The 14,541-nt window shown below is 41.1% G+C and overlaps 1 protein-coding gene across 1 annotated transcript; it reads left to right on the top strand.

Annotated features, from left to right (window-relative positions):
- The first annotated feature begins 238 nt into the window (after positions 1-238).
- Positions 239-13,845, top strand: LOC310863439 (CD81 antigen-like). Its single transcript, XM_083771765.1, has 8 exons — positions 239-475; positions 2,986-3,088; positions 11,729-11,826; positions 12,610-12,684; positions 12,772-12,864; positions 12,971-13,048; positions 13,298-13,381; positions 13,583-13,845. The coding sequence occupies exons 1-8, from the start codon at positions 407-409 to the stop codon at positions 13,646-13,648; spliced, it is 666 nt and encodes a 221-aa protein (XP_083627891.1). The 5' UTR covers positions 239-406; the 3' UTR covers positions 13,649-13,845.
- The last annotated feature ends 696 nt before the right edge of the window (positions 13,846-14,541 follow it).

The raw sequence follows: 14,541 nt of genomic DNA on the forward strand, positions 1-14,541 counted from the left end.
TCTTCTTTTTTTTATCGTCAAAAATCATGAAAAACAATAGTATGTCGGCGGAAACCATGAACTAAGTGACAATGTGACTCTACCTTAATTAAACTAAACATATCGGAATGGACGGTCGCTGCAGCGTGCCCGGCCTGCCCTGCACACAAATGGGCGGTCCAAGAAAGCGCGCCCGGCGCCCGCTACAGTCAAGCCAATGTTTTCATTTGTGTACTATGTGTAGTAGCGTGCACGGGTGCAAATCGGTGCAGATCTGATCGGTGCATGGTTTGTCTAGCTGGAAGAGTCGCACATTTATAGAGATCGAGGTCGACAGACAGTCAGGGAGTCGAGGAGAGAGTGAGAGGCGGCAGACTCAAGTCACTTACGGATACCCACCAGTGCCACCACAACATCATCTGGCATCATGAGTAAAGTGCAGGGTGGGATGAAATGCGTGAAATATCTTCTATTCGCGTTCAACTTAATATTTTGGGTAAGAGACCGCTTCTGAAATGGTTGATCTGCATGGACACGAACAATGTTGCATGATTCAATAGTTCAGACTGTTCTTTGTTCGTTGAATTGTAAGCTATAACCTTTGTTCCTATCAGTCGCAGAAATGTATCATCGTGGATTCGTGGTGTAGTAGGCTAGTAATCATCCATCTCGATTTTAGCCGCGTGTGTGCAAAATCAGACTGGATACTGTAGTGTAGGTGGGTGGTTACTATGGCAACTAGAAAACCTTCCCTTTCATTTTCTATAGAAAACCTGTAAACACTTGTTATATATGTATTATGTATCAATTGTACTCCAATATAATTGTCTCTGTCTGTATAGCTAAGGAATTAGGATAAAACACCTTAAATGACACAATATGTTAATTATCCCAATGTCCCCCCCGACAGCCCTTGCTTGAGTGGGTGCTGATCCTGTGGGCGTGCAGTTTTCACATCTCTCTCTCTCTCTCTCTCTCTCTCTTCATAGCCTGTCTCCTTGAGTGTAATCAACTCCGTAGATCTGGTGGTGACATCTTAGCCTATTTGAAGTCAATACATAGACTACTGCTGATGTTAACAGATGGGGAACGGTTTTAGGACTATTAGGCTATAGCCTATAGTAGGCCTACTATCTAGATTTATATAACCAAACAAAATTCCACAATATTAATTCATACAGCTACTTTTAGTGGCCATATAATGCAGCACTGTATACATAGCAGAACTGCAGTTTGTTGTTACATTTCCCAACATAGCTATGAAAGCCATACACTGTTCCGATTCCCCTCTCCTGACCAGTTTGGCATTGTGATGTGACTTTCCTGGTGTGTCTGGGAATGTGTTGAGTTTACGCTGGAGTTAATCTGTTTTGGGCATATCACTGAGGGGTGTTTGTTATCACAAGATGTTGTATTATCTCAACATTACTCATGTGTGTTGCCTTGTGTCACCGTTTTCAAAGGATCATAGCGTAACTAAAAACAACAGGCCTCCCTAAAGGTTCTGACCTTGTACAATGTACAGGGACAATAATGACGAATTACACAGACACCACGCACATAATTTGAATTGATTTGAATATTTCAGCTGATGGCCATTACTAGAGATCACAGATTTATAAATATAATAGAAAGCCTTTAGTCGTGCATGTCTTTTTATTTAATTATGTGCAGGGTGTGATGTTTCAAGAACATCATACAATAGATGTCATTTTCAATGTAGTATAACACTAATAGTCGTTTATGAAAGATGGCATCGCTGACCCAAGTCACAGACTTCATTGTTGTTGGATATGTATGTTTTACATCCAGTTAATATGGCCTCTTTTGGTTTAAGTTGCTGCTTCCCAGTGATGTCCCTGTAAACCAATCAATTGTTCCTAAAGTGGTGTCACACAATCAGAGAATGGATTCTTTGTCTGCAGAGGGTTTGGGACTAAAAGCAGCGTCGTTGTCAGCCAAGCCAAAAGGGGTGTACAGTGCAGTGTCATTTTGGGGTATAGTGCCAGTATAGACAGCCGATGCCAGCCAATGTGAGTTACATCACCCAAGTTCTGTGAGGCTGGCACAGCCTGTGGCTGAAATGCACCATGGGAGACGGGGGGGGGACATGTTGCTATTGGTGATGTAGGATTGAATGGATATGATACTCTAATATTGAAATATTAGCGACTATACTATCACTTTCCTATTCTCTCTAGCTGCTGCACCAACCAAGTCAAACTAATTCCATAATGTTCACACAGTGCATGGCCATGTTGGAAAGTATATACACAAAGTATTAACAGGCCAAGATATACGTGGTATGAAGTTATTCTAGTTTGGTTATTAGTTTACGATCCTTACGTTGGCTTTCTGGGCCTAGCCTTAAAATGATGCCATCGGGTGTGAATGCTGCCCCAGGCTTGATGCTGCTGCTTGAATATTTTACTACAAGAGATACTATGAATCACAAATGATACTCGTGAATTTCAAATGTTATTTCAACCCATAAATGTTTCTTCACATCCAAATGGAGGATAAAACATGGAGTTTTAATTTCCACATGCAGTAGCATTTGGAAGAGATTATTCTTTTAATTGTCAACTCTGAATTTCACCACTGTAAGGAGGTTTGTAATTAGTTTTAGCCTTTAGGGAGGACAGATGGATTAACCATTTTATATGACTGTGTTTTTCAATCGATGGGTTTATCTTTGGTGAAGTTTGCCCAGGGAATAATGATGTTCAGTGGGCCACATGCTGTGGTGTTGTGATGAGGTGAGACTCATGAGGGACATATCGCACCTGCCAGTTTGTGTCTCACATTCTCACCTATACAAATCTCACCAGGGTTCTGCCTTACGGTGTAGTGCTTTGCTAACTGAAAAAAATACCTCACACATCACAAATAAGATGGCAAAAATGTCTTATGTGATGGTTTAGTCGTGTTAAAATATGTCATACAATATGTGAACCATTGCGTAATTACAGTACGACTGGTGAGTTTGTTATTTTATGTTCTCAGTTGTCGGGCTCTTTGGTGCTGGCTGTAGGACTATGGCTGAGGTTCGACCCAGACACTGCCCAACTCCTGGCAGGCGATGGTGCTCCTGAGACCTTCTTTATAGGTATGTGAGGGGCCCGTCTTTACTGTACATGCGATCGAGTCCCGGTTCAGACAAACTTTGCTGTATGTCACTCCACATCTCTCTCCCCTCGTTTCCTGTGTGTCCGTACTTACTGTCAATAAAGGGCAAAAAGCCCCCAAAAATAGAAAACACCTAACTTTGTTATTCCCATTAGGAAATGGTATGTATGTGGTTCTGAATAAAGCCCATTTGACTATAAAATTGTATACGACAGTTTCAGATAATAAAAATCACACCCGTGTGAAGTGAGGGGCGCTCTTATCATCATACGTCATCATACATCATCTCATTCTGGCCAATCACAATTTGCGCCTTCACTTTTGTCTTAAATGTTTGTGTTTATATACAGACCCTCAAAGCTAGACATAGGAAGGAGGGACTAGCGCCCCTCAAAAAGATGAATGACTATACAGTTTCAGAATTTATGCATGATGATATTTAAGCAATATTACTCCAGAGATTATGCTATACTGTGAGATAACTAAAAGTGAGTTACTAACAGTAACTGACAGCTGACAGCTACCTACCTCACTTTGTGATTGCCTGGCTGAGAGGCATTCTATGAGTGGCTATATTTCCCGATATAGCACTGAACACAGCCACCATTACAATTCACAATGCAAGATCACAACTAACTGCAGTATAAAACAAGTTTGAGTGAACCTTCTTGTATCTTCATTTGGGAGAGAACTACCCATGTTTACAACATTTTCTGAACTTTTTCTACCAAAGGAATAACATACACAAATGATTAGGTTGACGGATGTCCCCCTTTAAATATTAGACAGGTTAAAAGGATCTTTTAGTCAATGAATGAACCCCTTCTGTCTCTAGATTCAAAACGTTGTGGCCTGCGTTCATGCACCATTTAGTACAGCTGTGGCTTTTGATTGATTCTGAATAAGGAGTGACACCGCAGTGAAACGCAAGTAGACAATTTGCAGATCTCTTCTTCCACAAGGGGTCTTTCACAGCAGACCTCAGGCCAGGCAAGGTCTTGTGTTACTAGAGACCATTTACTGTGCGGTCGTTTTGTAGTATTCAATACAATAGGGTAGGGTCTTCTCTCTCTCCCACCCACCATGTCTCTCTCTCTCTCTCTCTCTCTCTCTCTCTCTCTCTCTCTCTCTCTCAGTGAGAGAGTGTGGGCCTAGATAACCAGAATGTGGCCTTGTTACTCCCATTTAGAACATGACCTAAAATGGTGACTTCACTTCATCAGCTGTCTGCCATGTTTTCTCTGAACTGCCTACTGCTGCTGGCCTTGTGGGAAAGTCACTTCGCTGGGTGGGGCAGGTGAAGGACCTAGTCTCCTCCATGACAGTCAGTTCAAAACAAAACAAAAATCATTGCCTCATCATGCATACTTGCCATACTATAGTAATGAATATGGAAACTAACAGGCCTTTGTTCCCTTATGAAGTATAGTAAATCCAAAGTAAAGGCACGAGACACAAATTCTGTATTGATTACCAAGCGTTGTTGTTTATAGTTTGTCATCATGTTTGGGATAATGAAAACAGCGTGCTGCCTGCATGTACTGTTGTTACACAGGGGAAACTTTGACAGAAAAAGCCTCGCTCACCGTATAGAAACTAGAAGTGAAACTCCTTAACTGAGACTTAAGAAAATATTTTTCCTTTATTTTATCATGCTCATAAAGTGCTCTGTGCTCAAAGTGAAATTAAGTTTGCTTTTTAATTGCACTTTGACCACAGAGCACTTTATGAGCATGATAAAATAAAGGTCTCAATCTAAGGAGTTTTACTTCTAGTTTCTATACGGTGAGCGAGTCTTTTTCTGTCAAAGTTTCCCTTATGTTTTTGAGACCACCGCTACTGTAGTCAAGTTTGGGAAAAAAAAGGACAGTTGTCTCAGTGCTTCACTGTTGTTACACAGGAAATTCAGTATTAATCTAACTTTGAAAGAGAAAATGGACCCAGGTCAACTTTTACAGTCAAATGAATCCTTCGAATTTGACTGTGTATGAAAATGTTATGCTTCGCCTGATTAAAGTTTACATACCTATTACCTCAGTCACAATGTCCACCCATCTTCTCAAACTATCACAGTATACCTCATCTGTTATGTCAAATGTAAAATAACATTCTAACGATTATGAAGGCAGTAATCCAAAAGTACACATTTTAGGCATTGTACTGTCTACTGTTGTAATTAAGCAATCTGCAATGGATTACATTTTGTGAGTACGATTGAGTACGAAGTGCTAATGTTCTGCAGCAATATAACAATATCACGGATATCGGAGATTGATCAGAGTGTTGTGTCATCTTCTGGGGGAGCCTTAGCAACCACACAAATATTATCATTATGGCTTCAGGAGCAGAATGGTGGAGCATGGCTGCCTATATGCACTGTAGCAAGGAGACCTTGCAAGATAAAACATGGTGATACGATAACAGGGAAAGGTAGCTGCATTCCCTCCGGGTGATTCACTTTCCATTCTGTCAACACTTTTGACTGCATTGTGCTGTGGGTAAAACAGCTATTGTATACATGGTGTGTGTGTGTGTGTGTGTGTGTGTGTGTGTGTGTGTGTGTGTGTGTGTGTGTGTGTGTGTGTGTGTGTGTGTGTGTGTGTGTGTGTGTGTGTGTGTGTGTGTGTGTGTGTGTGTGTGTGTGTGTGTGTGTGTGTGTGTGTGTGTGTGTGTGTGTGACTGTGTGTGTGTGTGTGTGTGTGTGTGTGTGTGTGTGTGTGTGTGTGTGTGTGTGTGTGTGTGTGTGTGTGTGTGTGTGTGTGTGTGTGTGTGTGTGTGTGTGTGTGTGTGGGTGTGTGTGTGCGTGCGCCTGCATGTGTGTGTGGTTTATGAGACAGACAGAGGCCCATTTGCACACTCAATGCTCATTGATTTGCATTTCCAACTGTGCAACTGATACCCTTAACCAAGATGCCAGTAGTTTCAAATGGGAAAAGGACGACTGTCCTCGTTTGCAGCGGTGCCAACTACACAGAATAACGACTGCAGTTAATATGATGCATATTAGCTTAAGTGGTGGGAACCTTCACAGCTAGGCCAAGACTTGGCATATCATTCTTGTATATAGAACGTGATGGTTTCCATTGCTGAACCAGATGATCTGCTTTGAGGTAGCATGTCTCTATAAGTTCTTCCCTGCAGTTGTCTGCTCTGTGTGGGACGCTTCTTCCTTATCTCCCCTCTTGTTCGTAGCAAGAAAACAACAGTGAGCGTCTCCCCATGTGGATTAATTAAATTGCTGCTGCAGTTCCTGCCCGCAAAACTAATTAGGCCCTTAACATGGACCTTAGAGACTGCCCTGGTGTACAGTTACAGTGCAAGGGGGTTGGTAGCGAGGGATGAGAGCAAGGGAGTTGCACAGGGGAGGTGACGCCATCACGGCTCTCTGCCTGCAGTGAAAGTCTTGTTGCAACAGATGAGATGCCCTGCTGTCAGCTCACTTGTCTGGCTCCCTATTCGGGGTGTCATTGCCCAGGGGCTCTGACACAACCGGGGTGGTGCTCTGACTGTCTGGTTTGGCTTAGTAGTGGTTTGAGGACAATGATGTACACATAAATGTTTAACACAAGACTGGAAAGGTCTGTGTTATCTTTCATGGAGGAAAAGAGCGATTGCGGTACTTGCACCTCCTCTGAGTCAGACATGTGGGCTAAATTCCTAGAGGTACCACAGCATATCATCAGCTATTTCCAACAGGCGCCAGCAGCAGGAAGACCCCTTAGTGTTTTCGTACGGAGTCCGCCATTTTTCGCAGTTTTGGCAGTTCTGTGTTGCCGTTTTCCACGAAATTCGGCAATATGGTAGAGGGCCGTGACTCGTGTGAATCGCTCCAGAACTAAAGCTCACAGTCATTCATCAAAGGACCTCTGACCTTTGGATCTCCCAATGAGTCAATTATATTATGATTTGCTCGATCAATTTTTTTATCCCACGATTTTGTAACCCATTTTTCACCCCTGTGTCAATCATCTAATGTGATCCTGGGCTCTACACACCCTCCGCCAACCTGGGGAGAGCAACGGACTTAGCCTCGATACCCAGGCTTTCATTTCGTCTGCGCGAAAGATGAAAGCCTGGAAAAAGCCGTGGGCTGAACCAGTCTAAAAGTGGGAGTCAACCCTTCCGGGTGGGCGTCGCTCTAAATGATGTGACGTAGCGCTGCACTAGGGGGGAGAGGAGGGGCCGGGGGTGACGGACAGATCGATGAGATCCAATCAGGGTGCGCGCATTTCTGAGGCGCGACCCGCCCCTCTAGACCAGAAATGTCTCTGCTTAGGTCAGGCTACAACGGACTTAACTCATGCTTCCTTCATGCTTGAGTGTCCAAGTTTCTCCTTTACACCTGTCAGGGGGGACCGGTTCCTTTCCCCTCCATCAGGCGCACCGGTTGGCCAGGGGGAGGCAGTTTAGTGACCAGGATTACTGCATGTTTTTTGTGAGGGTACCTACCCTAGGGGACACGGGGAGAACATGCAAACGCGATCCATTTTTTATGACGTCAAGAAAGCATTGTCAAAGGATTTCGTAGCCTGGTTAACCACTCGCCCTTGAAATCGCATTTCCATTCATGCGAGTGGAGTCTCCATGTCAACCACACAGAAATGAGCAGGTTCGGACTGACCTAGGGCCTGCGTGGAATCTAATTAAAACCCACACGGGCAAGCCCAATTAGGGACCACAGGGATGTCGCATATACAATTACGTAGATGGGGCACACCTAAGGCGCAGGTAGAACCAATTTAAAGCCCACACGAGTAACCCAAGTGTGAAGCATCTGGTATCGGCTGACATTGTCATGTAGGTTCCATATTAGCCCAACTGGGTCTCATATAAGTTAACCCATCTCGAAGCCATGGGACCAACATGGGCGTGCTGGTTGGGGTATGTCAGGGACACATCATGAACCCAAGGACAGGTTTAACCCCATATCATTGTATTATAGAAAGTCTTTTAATTATTCTATATTCTTTCGTGTTGTGGAGAAATAACCATTCAAATGCAGAAACGCCTAATTTGGAAAACGATAGTATGACCTCTGTATTTTACCGGAATTTGATTGAAATAATTTAATCCTTATAGTATTAATTTACACTAGATACATTTTAAAAATCACACCCGTGTGAAGTGAGGAGCGCTAATATATTAAAGTCTGACTCATGTTGATTAGGTGATGTAGGTGCCAACACAAACATCAAACGCCATTAACAATAAAGAGACAATATGACGTAATGAGTTACATTATGACGTAAATCTTCCCTTCATTGTCAATGGCGTTTACAAAACAAACATTGAACTAAAGACAAACATTAAACCTGTGTAAAACATATAGAGACATAGATAGGCCTGAGACGACCCTTCCTAAGACCTTAAGACCTTTTCATATACTGTACAGACGTGTTAAAGACGTAGGAGACAAACGTGAGGGATATCAAACAGGCTATTGTGCTTTTCAAGCCTTTATGTTTCGTGTTGTATTAATTCATACTGTAGATAAACATCTTACAAACATATAGAGATACAGATAGACATGAGTCAAGATAGAAGTGAGAGAACTTTATCGAAGCAAGCTAATTCTACCATTGTTCTACCATTGTTCTATCTATGGGCTTGACCCAGGGCGGCAGTCAGACAGATATTTTGTGAAGCCACTAAGGAAATCGGGACTTGAAAGTTCATATAATGGCCTGTTGTGGCGCTGTCATTGGGCCCAAAAAACCTAGACTGTATTACCTTAATAAACATGGTCATGAATACTTTCTGCTTCCAGTCACTAGTTTAAAGTCTCATTTCTCATGTCATAATATTCCTTTTGGAAAACTATGGTCCCATTTATTTAAAAAATGACCATAAAGTTACGTATGTTCTGAGGGGCGTGGCTACCGTTACAGTCTATGATCGGGAGCCACCGCCCGTTCGAGTCAAAATAAAAACCAACGAAGAAGAAGGGGGGAAGTCCCGCCTCGTTGTCTGGGCCAGCCAATGGCCAGCTGGGCCCAAACGGATCTACAAAGATGGCGACTTACAGTTCAAGGACTGACAGGCTTAATTTTACGTTAATTTTGTCCATATTTTTACAGTCTTTGGCTTGACCCCGTCTTATAGCTGCTTGCCGCTATATTTATTATTATTATTTGTGTACTGAATTGAATTCAATGCTATTCACATTATTCAGGATATGTCCAGAGCAGTCACAATGATGGAACTCCTTTTTTTTTTACAGTGAACAATGGAGCCATGTGAAAAAGGAGACTAGGCCTGTACTATTTCCTTTGAAGTTATGACAGGCCTTTTCTTTGTTTTCATATCTCTTTCATCTTGATGCATGCCATTTAATTCTCAGTAAGCAACACAAAGTAGGTTCTCATCTGTTACTGTGTAGAGACTACACACTAGTCAGTCCACTTGCCAGAATGTGAACCCAGGCATGTTGAGTACACCAAAGTTTTATGTTAGAAATGTTGAGTATGGGTCCCCAGCATGTAGAAACTGCCGGATGCTAACTTGCATTTGTTGAGCAATTTTCATAATTGGCATAAAGCATAATATGTGACCATACCGGTAACAACCTATAAGCTATGGCCATTTTTAGCCCAAGGACTGCTTTTAAGGACTGTTTTTTTATGATCAAAGCATGATGACATTTTGATTGTTTTTCCTTCCATAGGTTGTTAATGGTATTGACACATATTATGCAAATTATGAAAATTGCTCAACATGCAAGTTAGCATCCGGCAGTTTCTTAATTCTGGGGACCCATACTCAACATTTCTAACATAAAACCATGGTGTACTCAACATGTCTTGGTTCACAATGGGGCTGGCAAGTAGACCAAAAGGAAGAATGTGCTGTTGCCGATTGTTTGAACCCCACTCAAGTCTTTACTTTCAAGACTTGAGATTTCTAGAAGAACAACAAAAAACCCGCATGAATTGACTGGTACCAATAGCGCAGTGGGCTAGTCAAACAGGACACCACAGGATATACCTTGACAGTTCAAACAACGTTTTTGGTTTGTAAATAAACCATCGATGTGTGAGCATTAATAGTGTGATTATTTGATGTGCCAAAATCTGCCATTGACCCCCATTACAAATTTGAAAGTACTATATTTCTAAAACTATGAAACATTTCAAAGATTAATTTTCACCTTTCGGTGTAAGTATGTAGGACTAGTAGCAAGCCAAAGTTTGTGCTATTGCTATTGCCATTGAGAATGCATTAGGTGTTTACTGTTTAAGTTAATGATTCAGAAACTACAAAATATTTCAAAGTAAAAAGTTCCACAGTAAGCTGAATTATAAAAAGTGTGAATGGAGTTTCTAGGTGAAAGTGCTTTTTTGACATACCAATTATCTGCCATTGAGCCCCATTGTAAATTTCTCAAATTTGAACGCACTATATTACTAAAACTATGAAACATTTCAAAGATTCCTTTTCAGGCAAACGAGTGCAGTACTTAGTTTAAACAGTTTTTGGTTTAGACTAGTCATTGGTTAGACCAGTCATTAGTCCTACAACTACAACCTATCTCAAACCCTCACCCTAAACCTAACCACGGGGCAGCACACCTAAACCTAACCTTAAACCATGTCTAACCAATGACTAGTCTAAACTAAGTATGCACCCCCAGGCAAACACAGTAAGATGAACCTAAATAGGTTTGAATGGGGTTTGTGAGGTGTAAGTAAAAGTAAAAAGTTCCTGCTGGTTGTGTATAAAAAGCCAAATATATAATGACAGAAAAGCAGGAGGCTTGTTTCCATTGTGATTTCATAAACATTCGAACATCTAGATAAACAACAGCACAACAAACGATAGACAAAGCTCCTGTTATGTTATGTTACATTTTTTGTACTAATGTTGTTACTCAAAGGTAAATAGTCCACTTGCCAGAATGTGAACCCAGACATGTTGAGTGCACCAAAGTTTTATGTTAGAAATGTCGAGTATGGGTCCCCACTCCCCAGCATGTATTGGCATAATATGTGACCATACCATTAACAACCTATAAGGGAAAGAAAATCTAAATTCCATCATGCTTTAAGTAGCATGTGACGTGTCAAACTAGGGGTTTTTCACAACTTTTGCAAGGTTCTGCCAGGTGTTTATTTATAATATTCCTCTCTATTGCTATGATAAAGCAGCACTTCCTGGGGCCATATGCAAATTGCAGAGGGTTAGGATTTGTGGTCATAATTAGAGCCAGACCGTCATATCAGTTTGGCTAATGTAACGGGCCGCCATTCTTTGACTTTTTCGGTTCAACCACTTTCGATCATTCAATATAAAAATATTTTCGGCATGTCAGTATAGGAGAAATGTTTTAAAGAAATTAAATATTATTATAGTTTTGTTTTTAGTTTGAAGTTGAAATGTTCTCAAATAGAAACTTGAAACGAATCAAAGTTTTTCAAATTGATTAGAACAATTTGTTGTTTTTTTAATTATATTTTTTTACAGGAAATGGGGCATAACAATGGTAATAGATGGTTTAGGACATTCCAAAATCAGGATTGGCAGAGCCCAGGCTCTAGTCATAATATATTTTTGCTCTTACTGGATGCTATATTGACATTATTTAAGATTGTTGTTAATTGTCTCCATTCTCCTTTTCCTCTAGCTGTTTACATCCTCATTTGTGCCGGGGGGCTCATGATGCTGGTTGGATTCTTTGGTTGCTTCGGGGCTGTACGCGAGTCTCAGTGTCTTCTTGCGTCGGTGGGTTGCTGACTGTGTACAAAAAGTGCTGACTTTTTCAATCAAACTGATGATGTCTGTATGTCTGTCTATGTACTGTCTACACAGTATGTCACTCTGTCTGCACATTAAGTGAACCAGAGGGCACTGTGCCTTAACTATGCACACATTTAGGTTTCTTTGTTTTAGGATACTGTTTATTGAATTTAATATATTTTTTACAATTACAAAATTACAAACTGAAATTAACAGCTACAACATTATCAGCTACAATGAGGAAAATGTCAATAGATGGGAAATGTGCTGCACGTAAGTAAGCAAACTAAAATAAAACAAAATACTAATAAACTAAATATCTAAACAGTGAGGAAGTTCTGCTGAAGCTGATCCGTATATAATAGCAGATGTCACTACTCCCGGGGGAAAAAGAAACAGGCTCTGCTTAGGAGCTGCAACATTGATACACACGCCCACAGTGATGGGTTCCAGTTAAACAGTGTCAGCTTTCTCCCTGTCGGCAGTGACTCAGGGGTAGAGTGACTGGATGGCAACCGCAAGGTTCCCAGTTCAAACCCCCAGAGTTAGTGTCGAAGTGTCCTTGAGAAAGACTCTGAAGTCTGAACCCCTAATTGCTCCCGATGTGCAGGTTGTTGCCTTGCATGGTTTCCTCTGGCATCAGTGTTGCCTTGTATGGTTTCCGCCGCCATCGATGTACGAATGTGTGGGTGAATGTCATGCACAATCTATGTAAAGCGCCTTGGATAAAGGTGCTATATAGATTTACCATTTACCTGTCCTTTTCAGTTCTTTGCATGCCTCGTGATCATCTTCGGCGCAGAGGTAGCAGCGGGCGTCTTTGGATTTCTAAACAAGGATCAGGTACAAAAGTAGTTGTTTTCTGAATCAAATTGATAATAATAATAACTCAATTCACAATGTTATCGTTGATTGATTTTCCTGTCTCAGATTGTCGAGGAAGTCCAGAAGTTTTACAGCAGCTCAATTTCTGACACCACCGATTCCAACAGTACCGCGATAGCGTCCATGTACCACACTGTTGTAAGCAAAATACAGATTGTCCTCATTTATGGTGTTTTTGTCGTTGATATTTATAGTTGTTGCTAGAAATATGACAACTTTGTTTATTGTTCATTTACAATTATAGCTGAATTGCTGTGGGGGCACTACACCAGATTCTACTCTTCTTTGTCCTGAGACTCCTGAAGGTGAAGAGCAAACCAAGGTAGAGCTCTCATTCATGCTGTAACACTGTTCTGCCACATGGTGGCAGTATTTCACCATTATTAAAACCACATCATTAGTTATAAAAAACCCATTGTTATTTCCCTCTACCATAAGAAAGTAATGACAGTTTTGTGTCACTTTCACTTATCAATCAATAAGTGAAGGATTTTAAACTCATATAAAATAAGGATGATATACAATGAGAGTACCTGTAAAAACAAGTGTAAATAATGAATGTTGTACACAGGACTGCCTGACTGCAATAACAGACTTTTTCGACGAAAAGCTGTACATCATTGGATATGTTGGAATTGGTACCGCGGGAGTAATGGTGAGGATTTTGTCAAATGTTCTGTCATAGATCCTTTCTGTAATACTCTATAATTATAATAATTAATGTTGACATTCGCTAAAGGTAATGCTGTGTTAAGACGTGTTTTGGACGTTGCACACACCCTGACATGACATTCCACCATTTCTCTGAACAGGATTAGCTGAATCCTGAACCCTTTGTTTGTCTTCCTCTCCTCAGATTATAGGGATGATCTTCAGTATGGTCCTCTGTTGTGCAATCAGAAACAGCAGAGAGGTCATATAGACAGTGAGTTGTGGCCACCAATCCTACCAATGTACTGTATGAATGAATGAACCATTGTAAAGCGCTTTGAGCACTTGAAAGGCGCTATAAAAATGCAATTCATTATTATTATTACCAGCCAGTCCTCCACAGCACAGAACTCTCCAACCCGTCCATGTAAATCAACACATTTGTGCAGGGATGTACCGGACCAAGGACCAATTTTTATATAATTTTAGGCAATTTGGTTTACTGAGTTTCACAAAGCTTTTTTATTCAAAATATGTTTAAACAGAAGTCAGAAGTTCATACGGAATTGAATGGCAGGTATAGGATGGGTGGAAATGTTGGTTGTATAGGCAGCACTGAGTATATGAGTCTAGAGCCTGGACTTACAATTGAGACAAATGTCTGCTTCCCTGGCAATGGCAAAACAACTTGTCCCCAACGCCCATCAACTGGACTCCGACTTCCCCAACCATCCCAGCATCGAGGACCAAATTCAGCACAAAATAACGGACCACTAATATACAGTCTCAAACTATACCAGCACTGAAACACAAGTTACTTTCTATATTCATGTCCATATAGCATACGTTCAGCATTTGGCACTACTCTGTAATATTCTTTGGTTTTCACAGCATCTTGTTACTCTGCCGGTGTGCTCCATTGGTTAACATACTGTCGCTGGCACATAAAGCCTTCATTGACGCAGGAATGTCTGATGAGTATTGCTGTAAATACGGACACTGAGGTATATCTGCCGTTAATTAACACTATTTATTGAATATATTTTATAGCCCTTTTGTGTAATTTATAGGCCTAAAACGCCGATCATTGAGTTGTATGCTTTAAATGTTTTGAGGATTATCATTACCTTTTGCTGCACGAAGTTCATTTTGTGTCTACTATGC

The sequence above is a fragment of the Protomyctophum parallelum genome, assembly GCF_964188405.1.
Source record: "Protomyctophum parallelum genome assembly, chromosome: 8".
In the NCBI taxonomy this organism is placed as follows: Eukaryota; Metazoa; Chordata; class Actinopteri; order Myctophiformes; family Myctophidae; genus Protomyctophum; species Protomyctophum parallelum.

Coding starts and splice junctions, on each gene's coding strand:
- LOC310863439 (XM_083771765.1), top strand. CDS start 407: ATGAGTAAAGTGCAGGGTGGGATGAAATGCGTGAAATATCTTCTATTC. Junction 476..2,985: donor CGTTCAACTTAATATTTTGG/GTAAGAGACCGC, acceptor TTATGTTCTCAG/TTGTCGGGCTCTTTGGTGCT. Junction 13,382..13,582: donor TTGGTACCGCGGGAGTAATG/GTGAGGATTTTG, acceptor TCCTCTCCTCAG/ATTATAGGGATGATCTTCAG.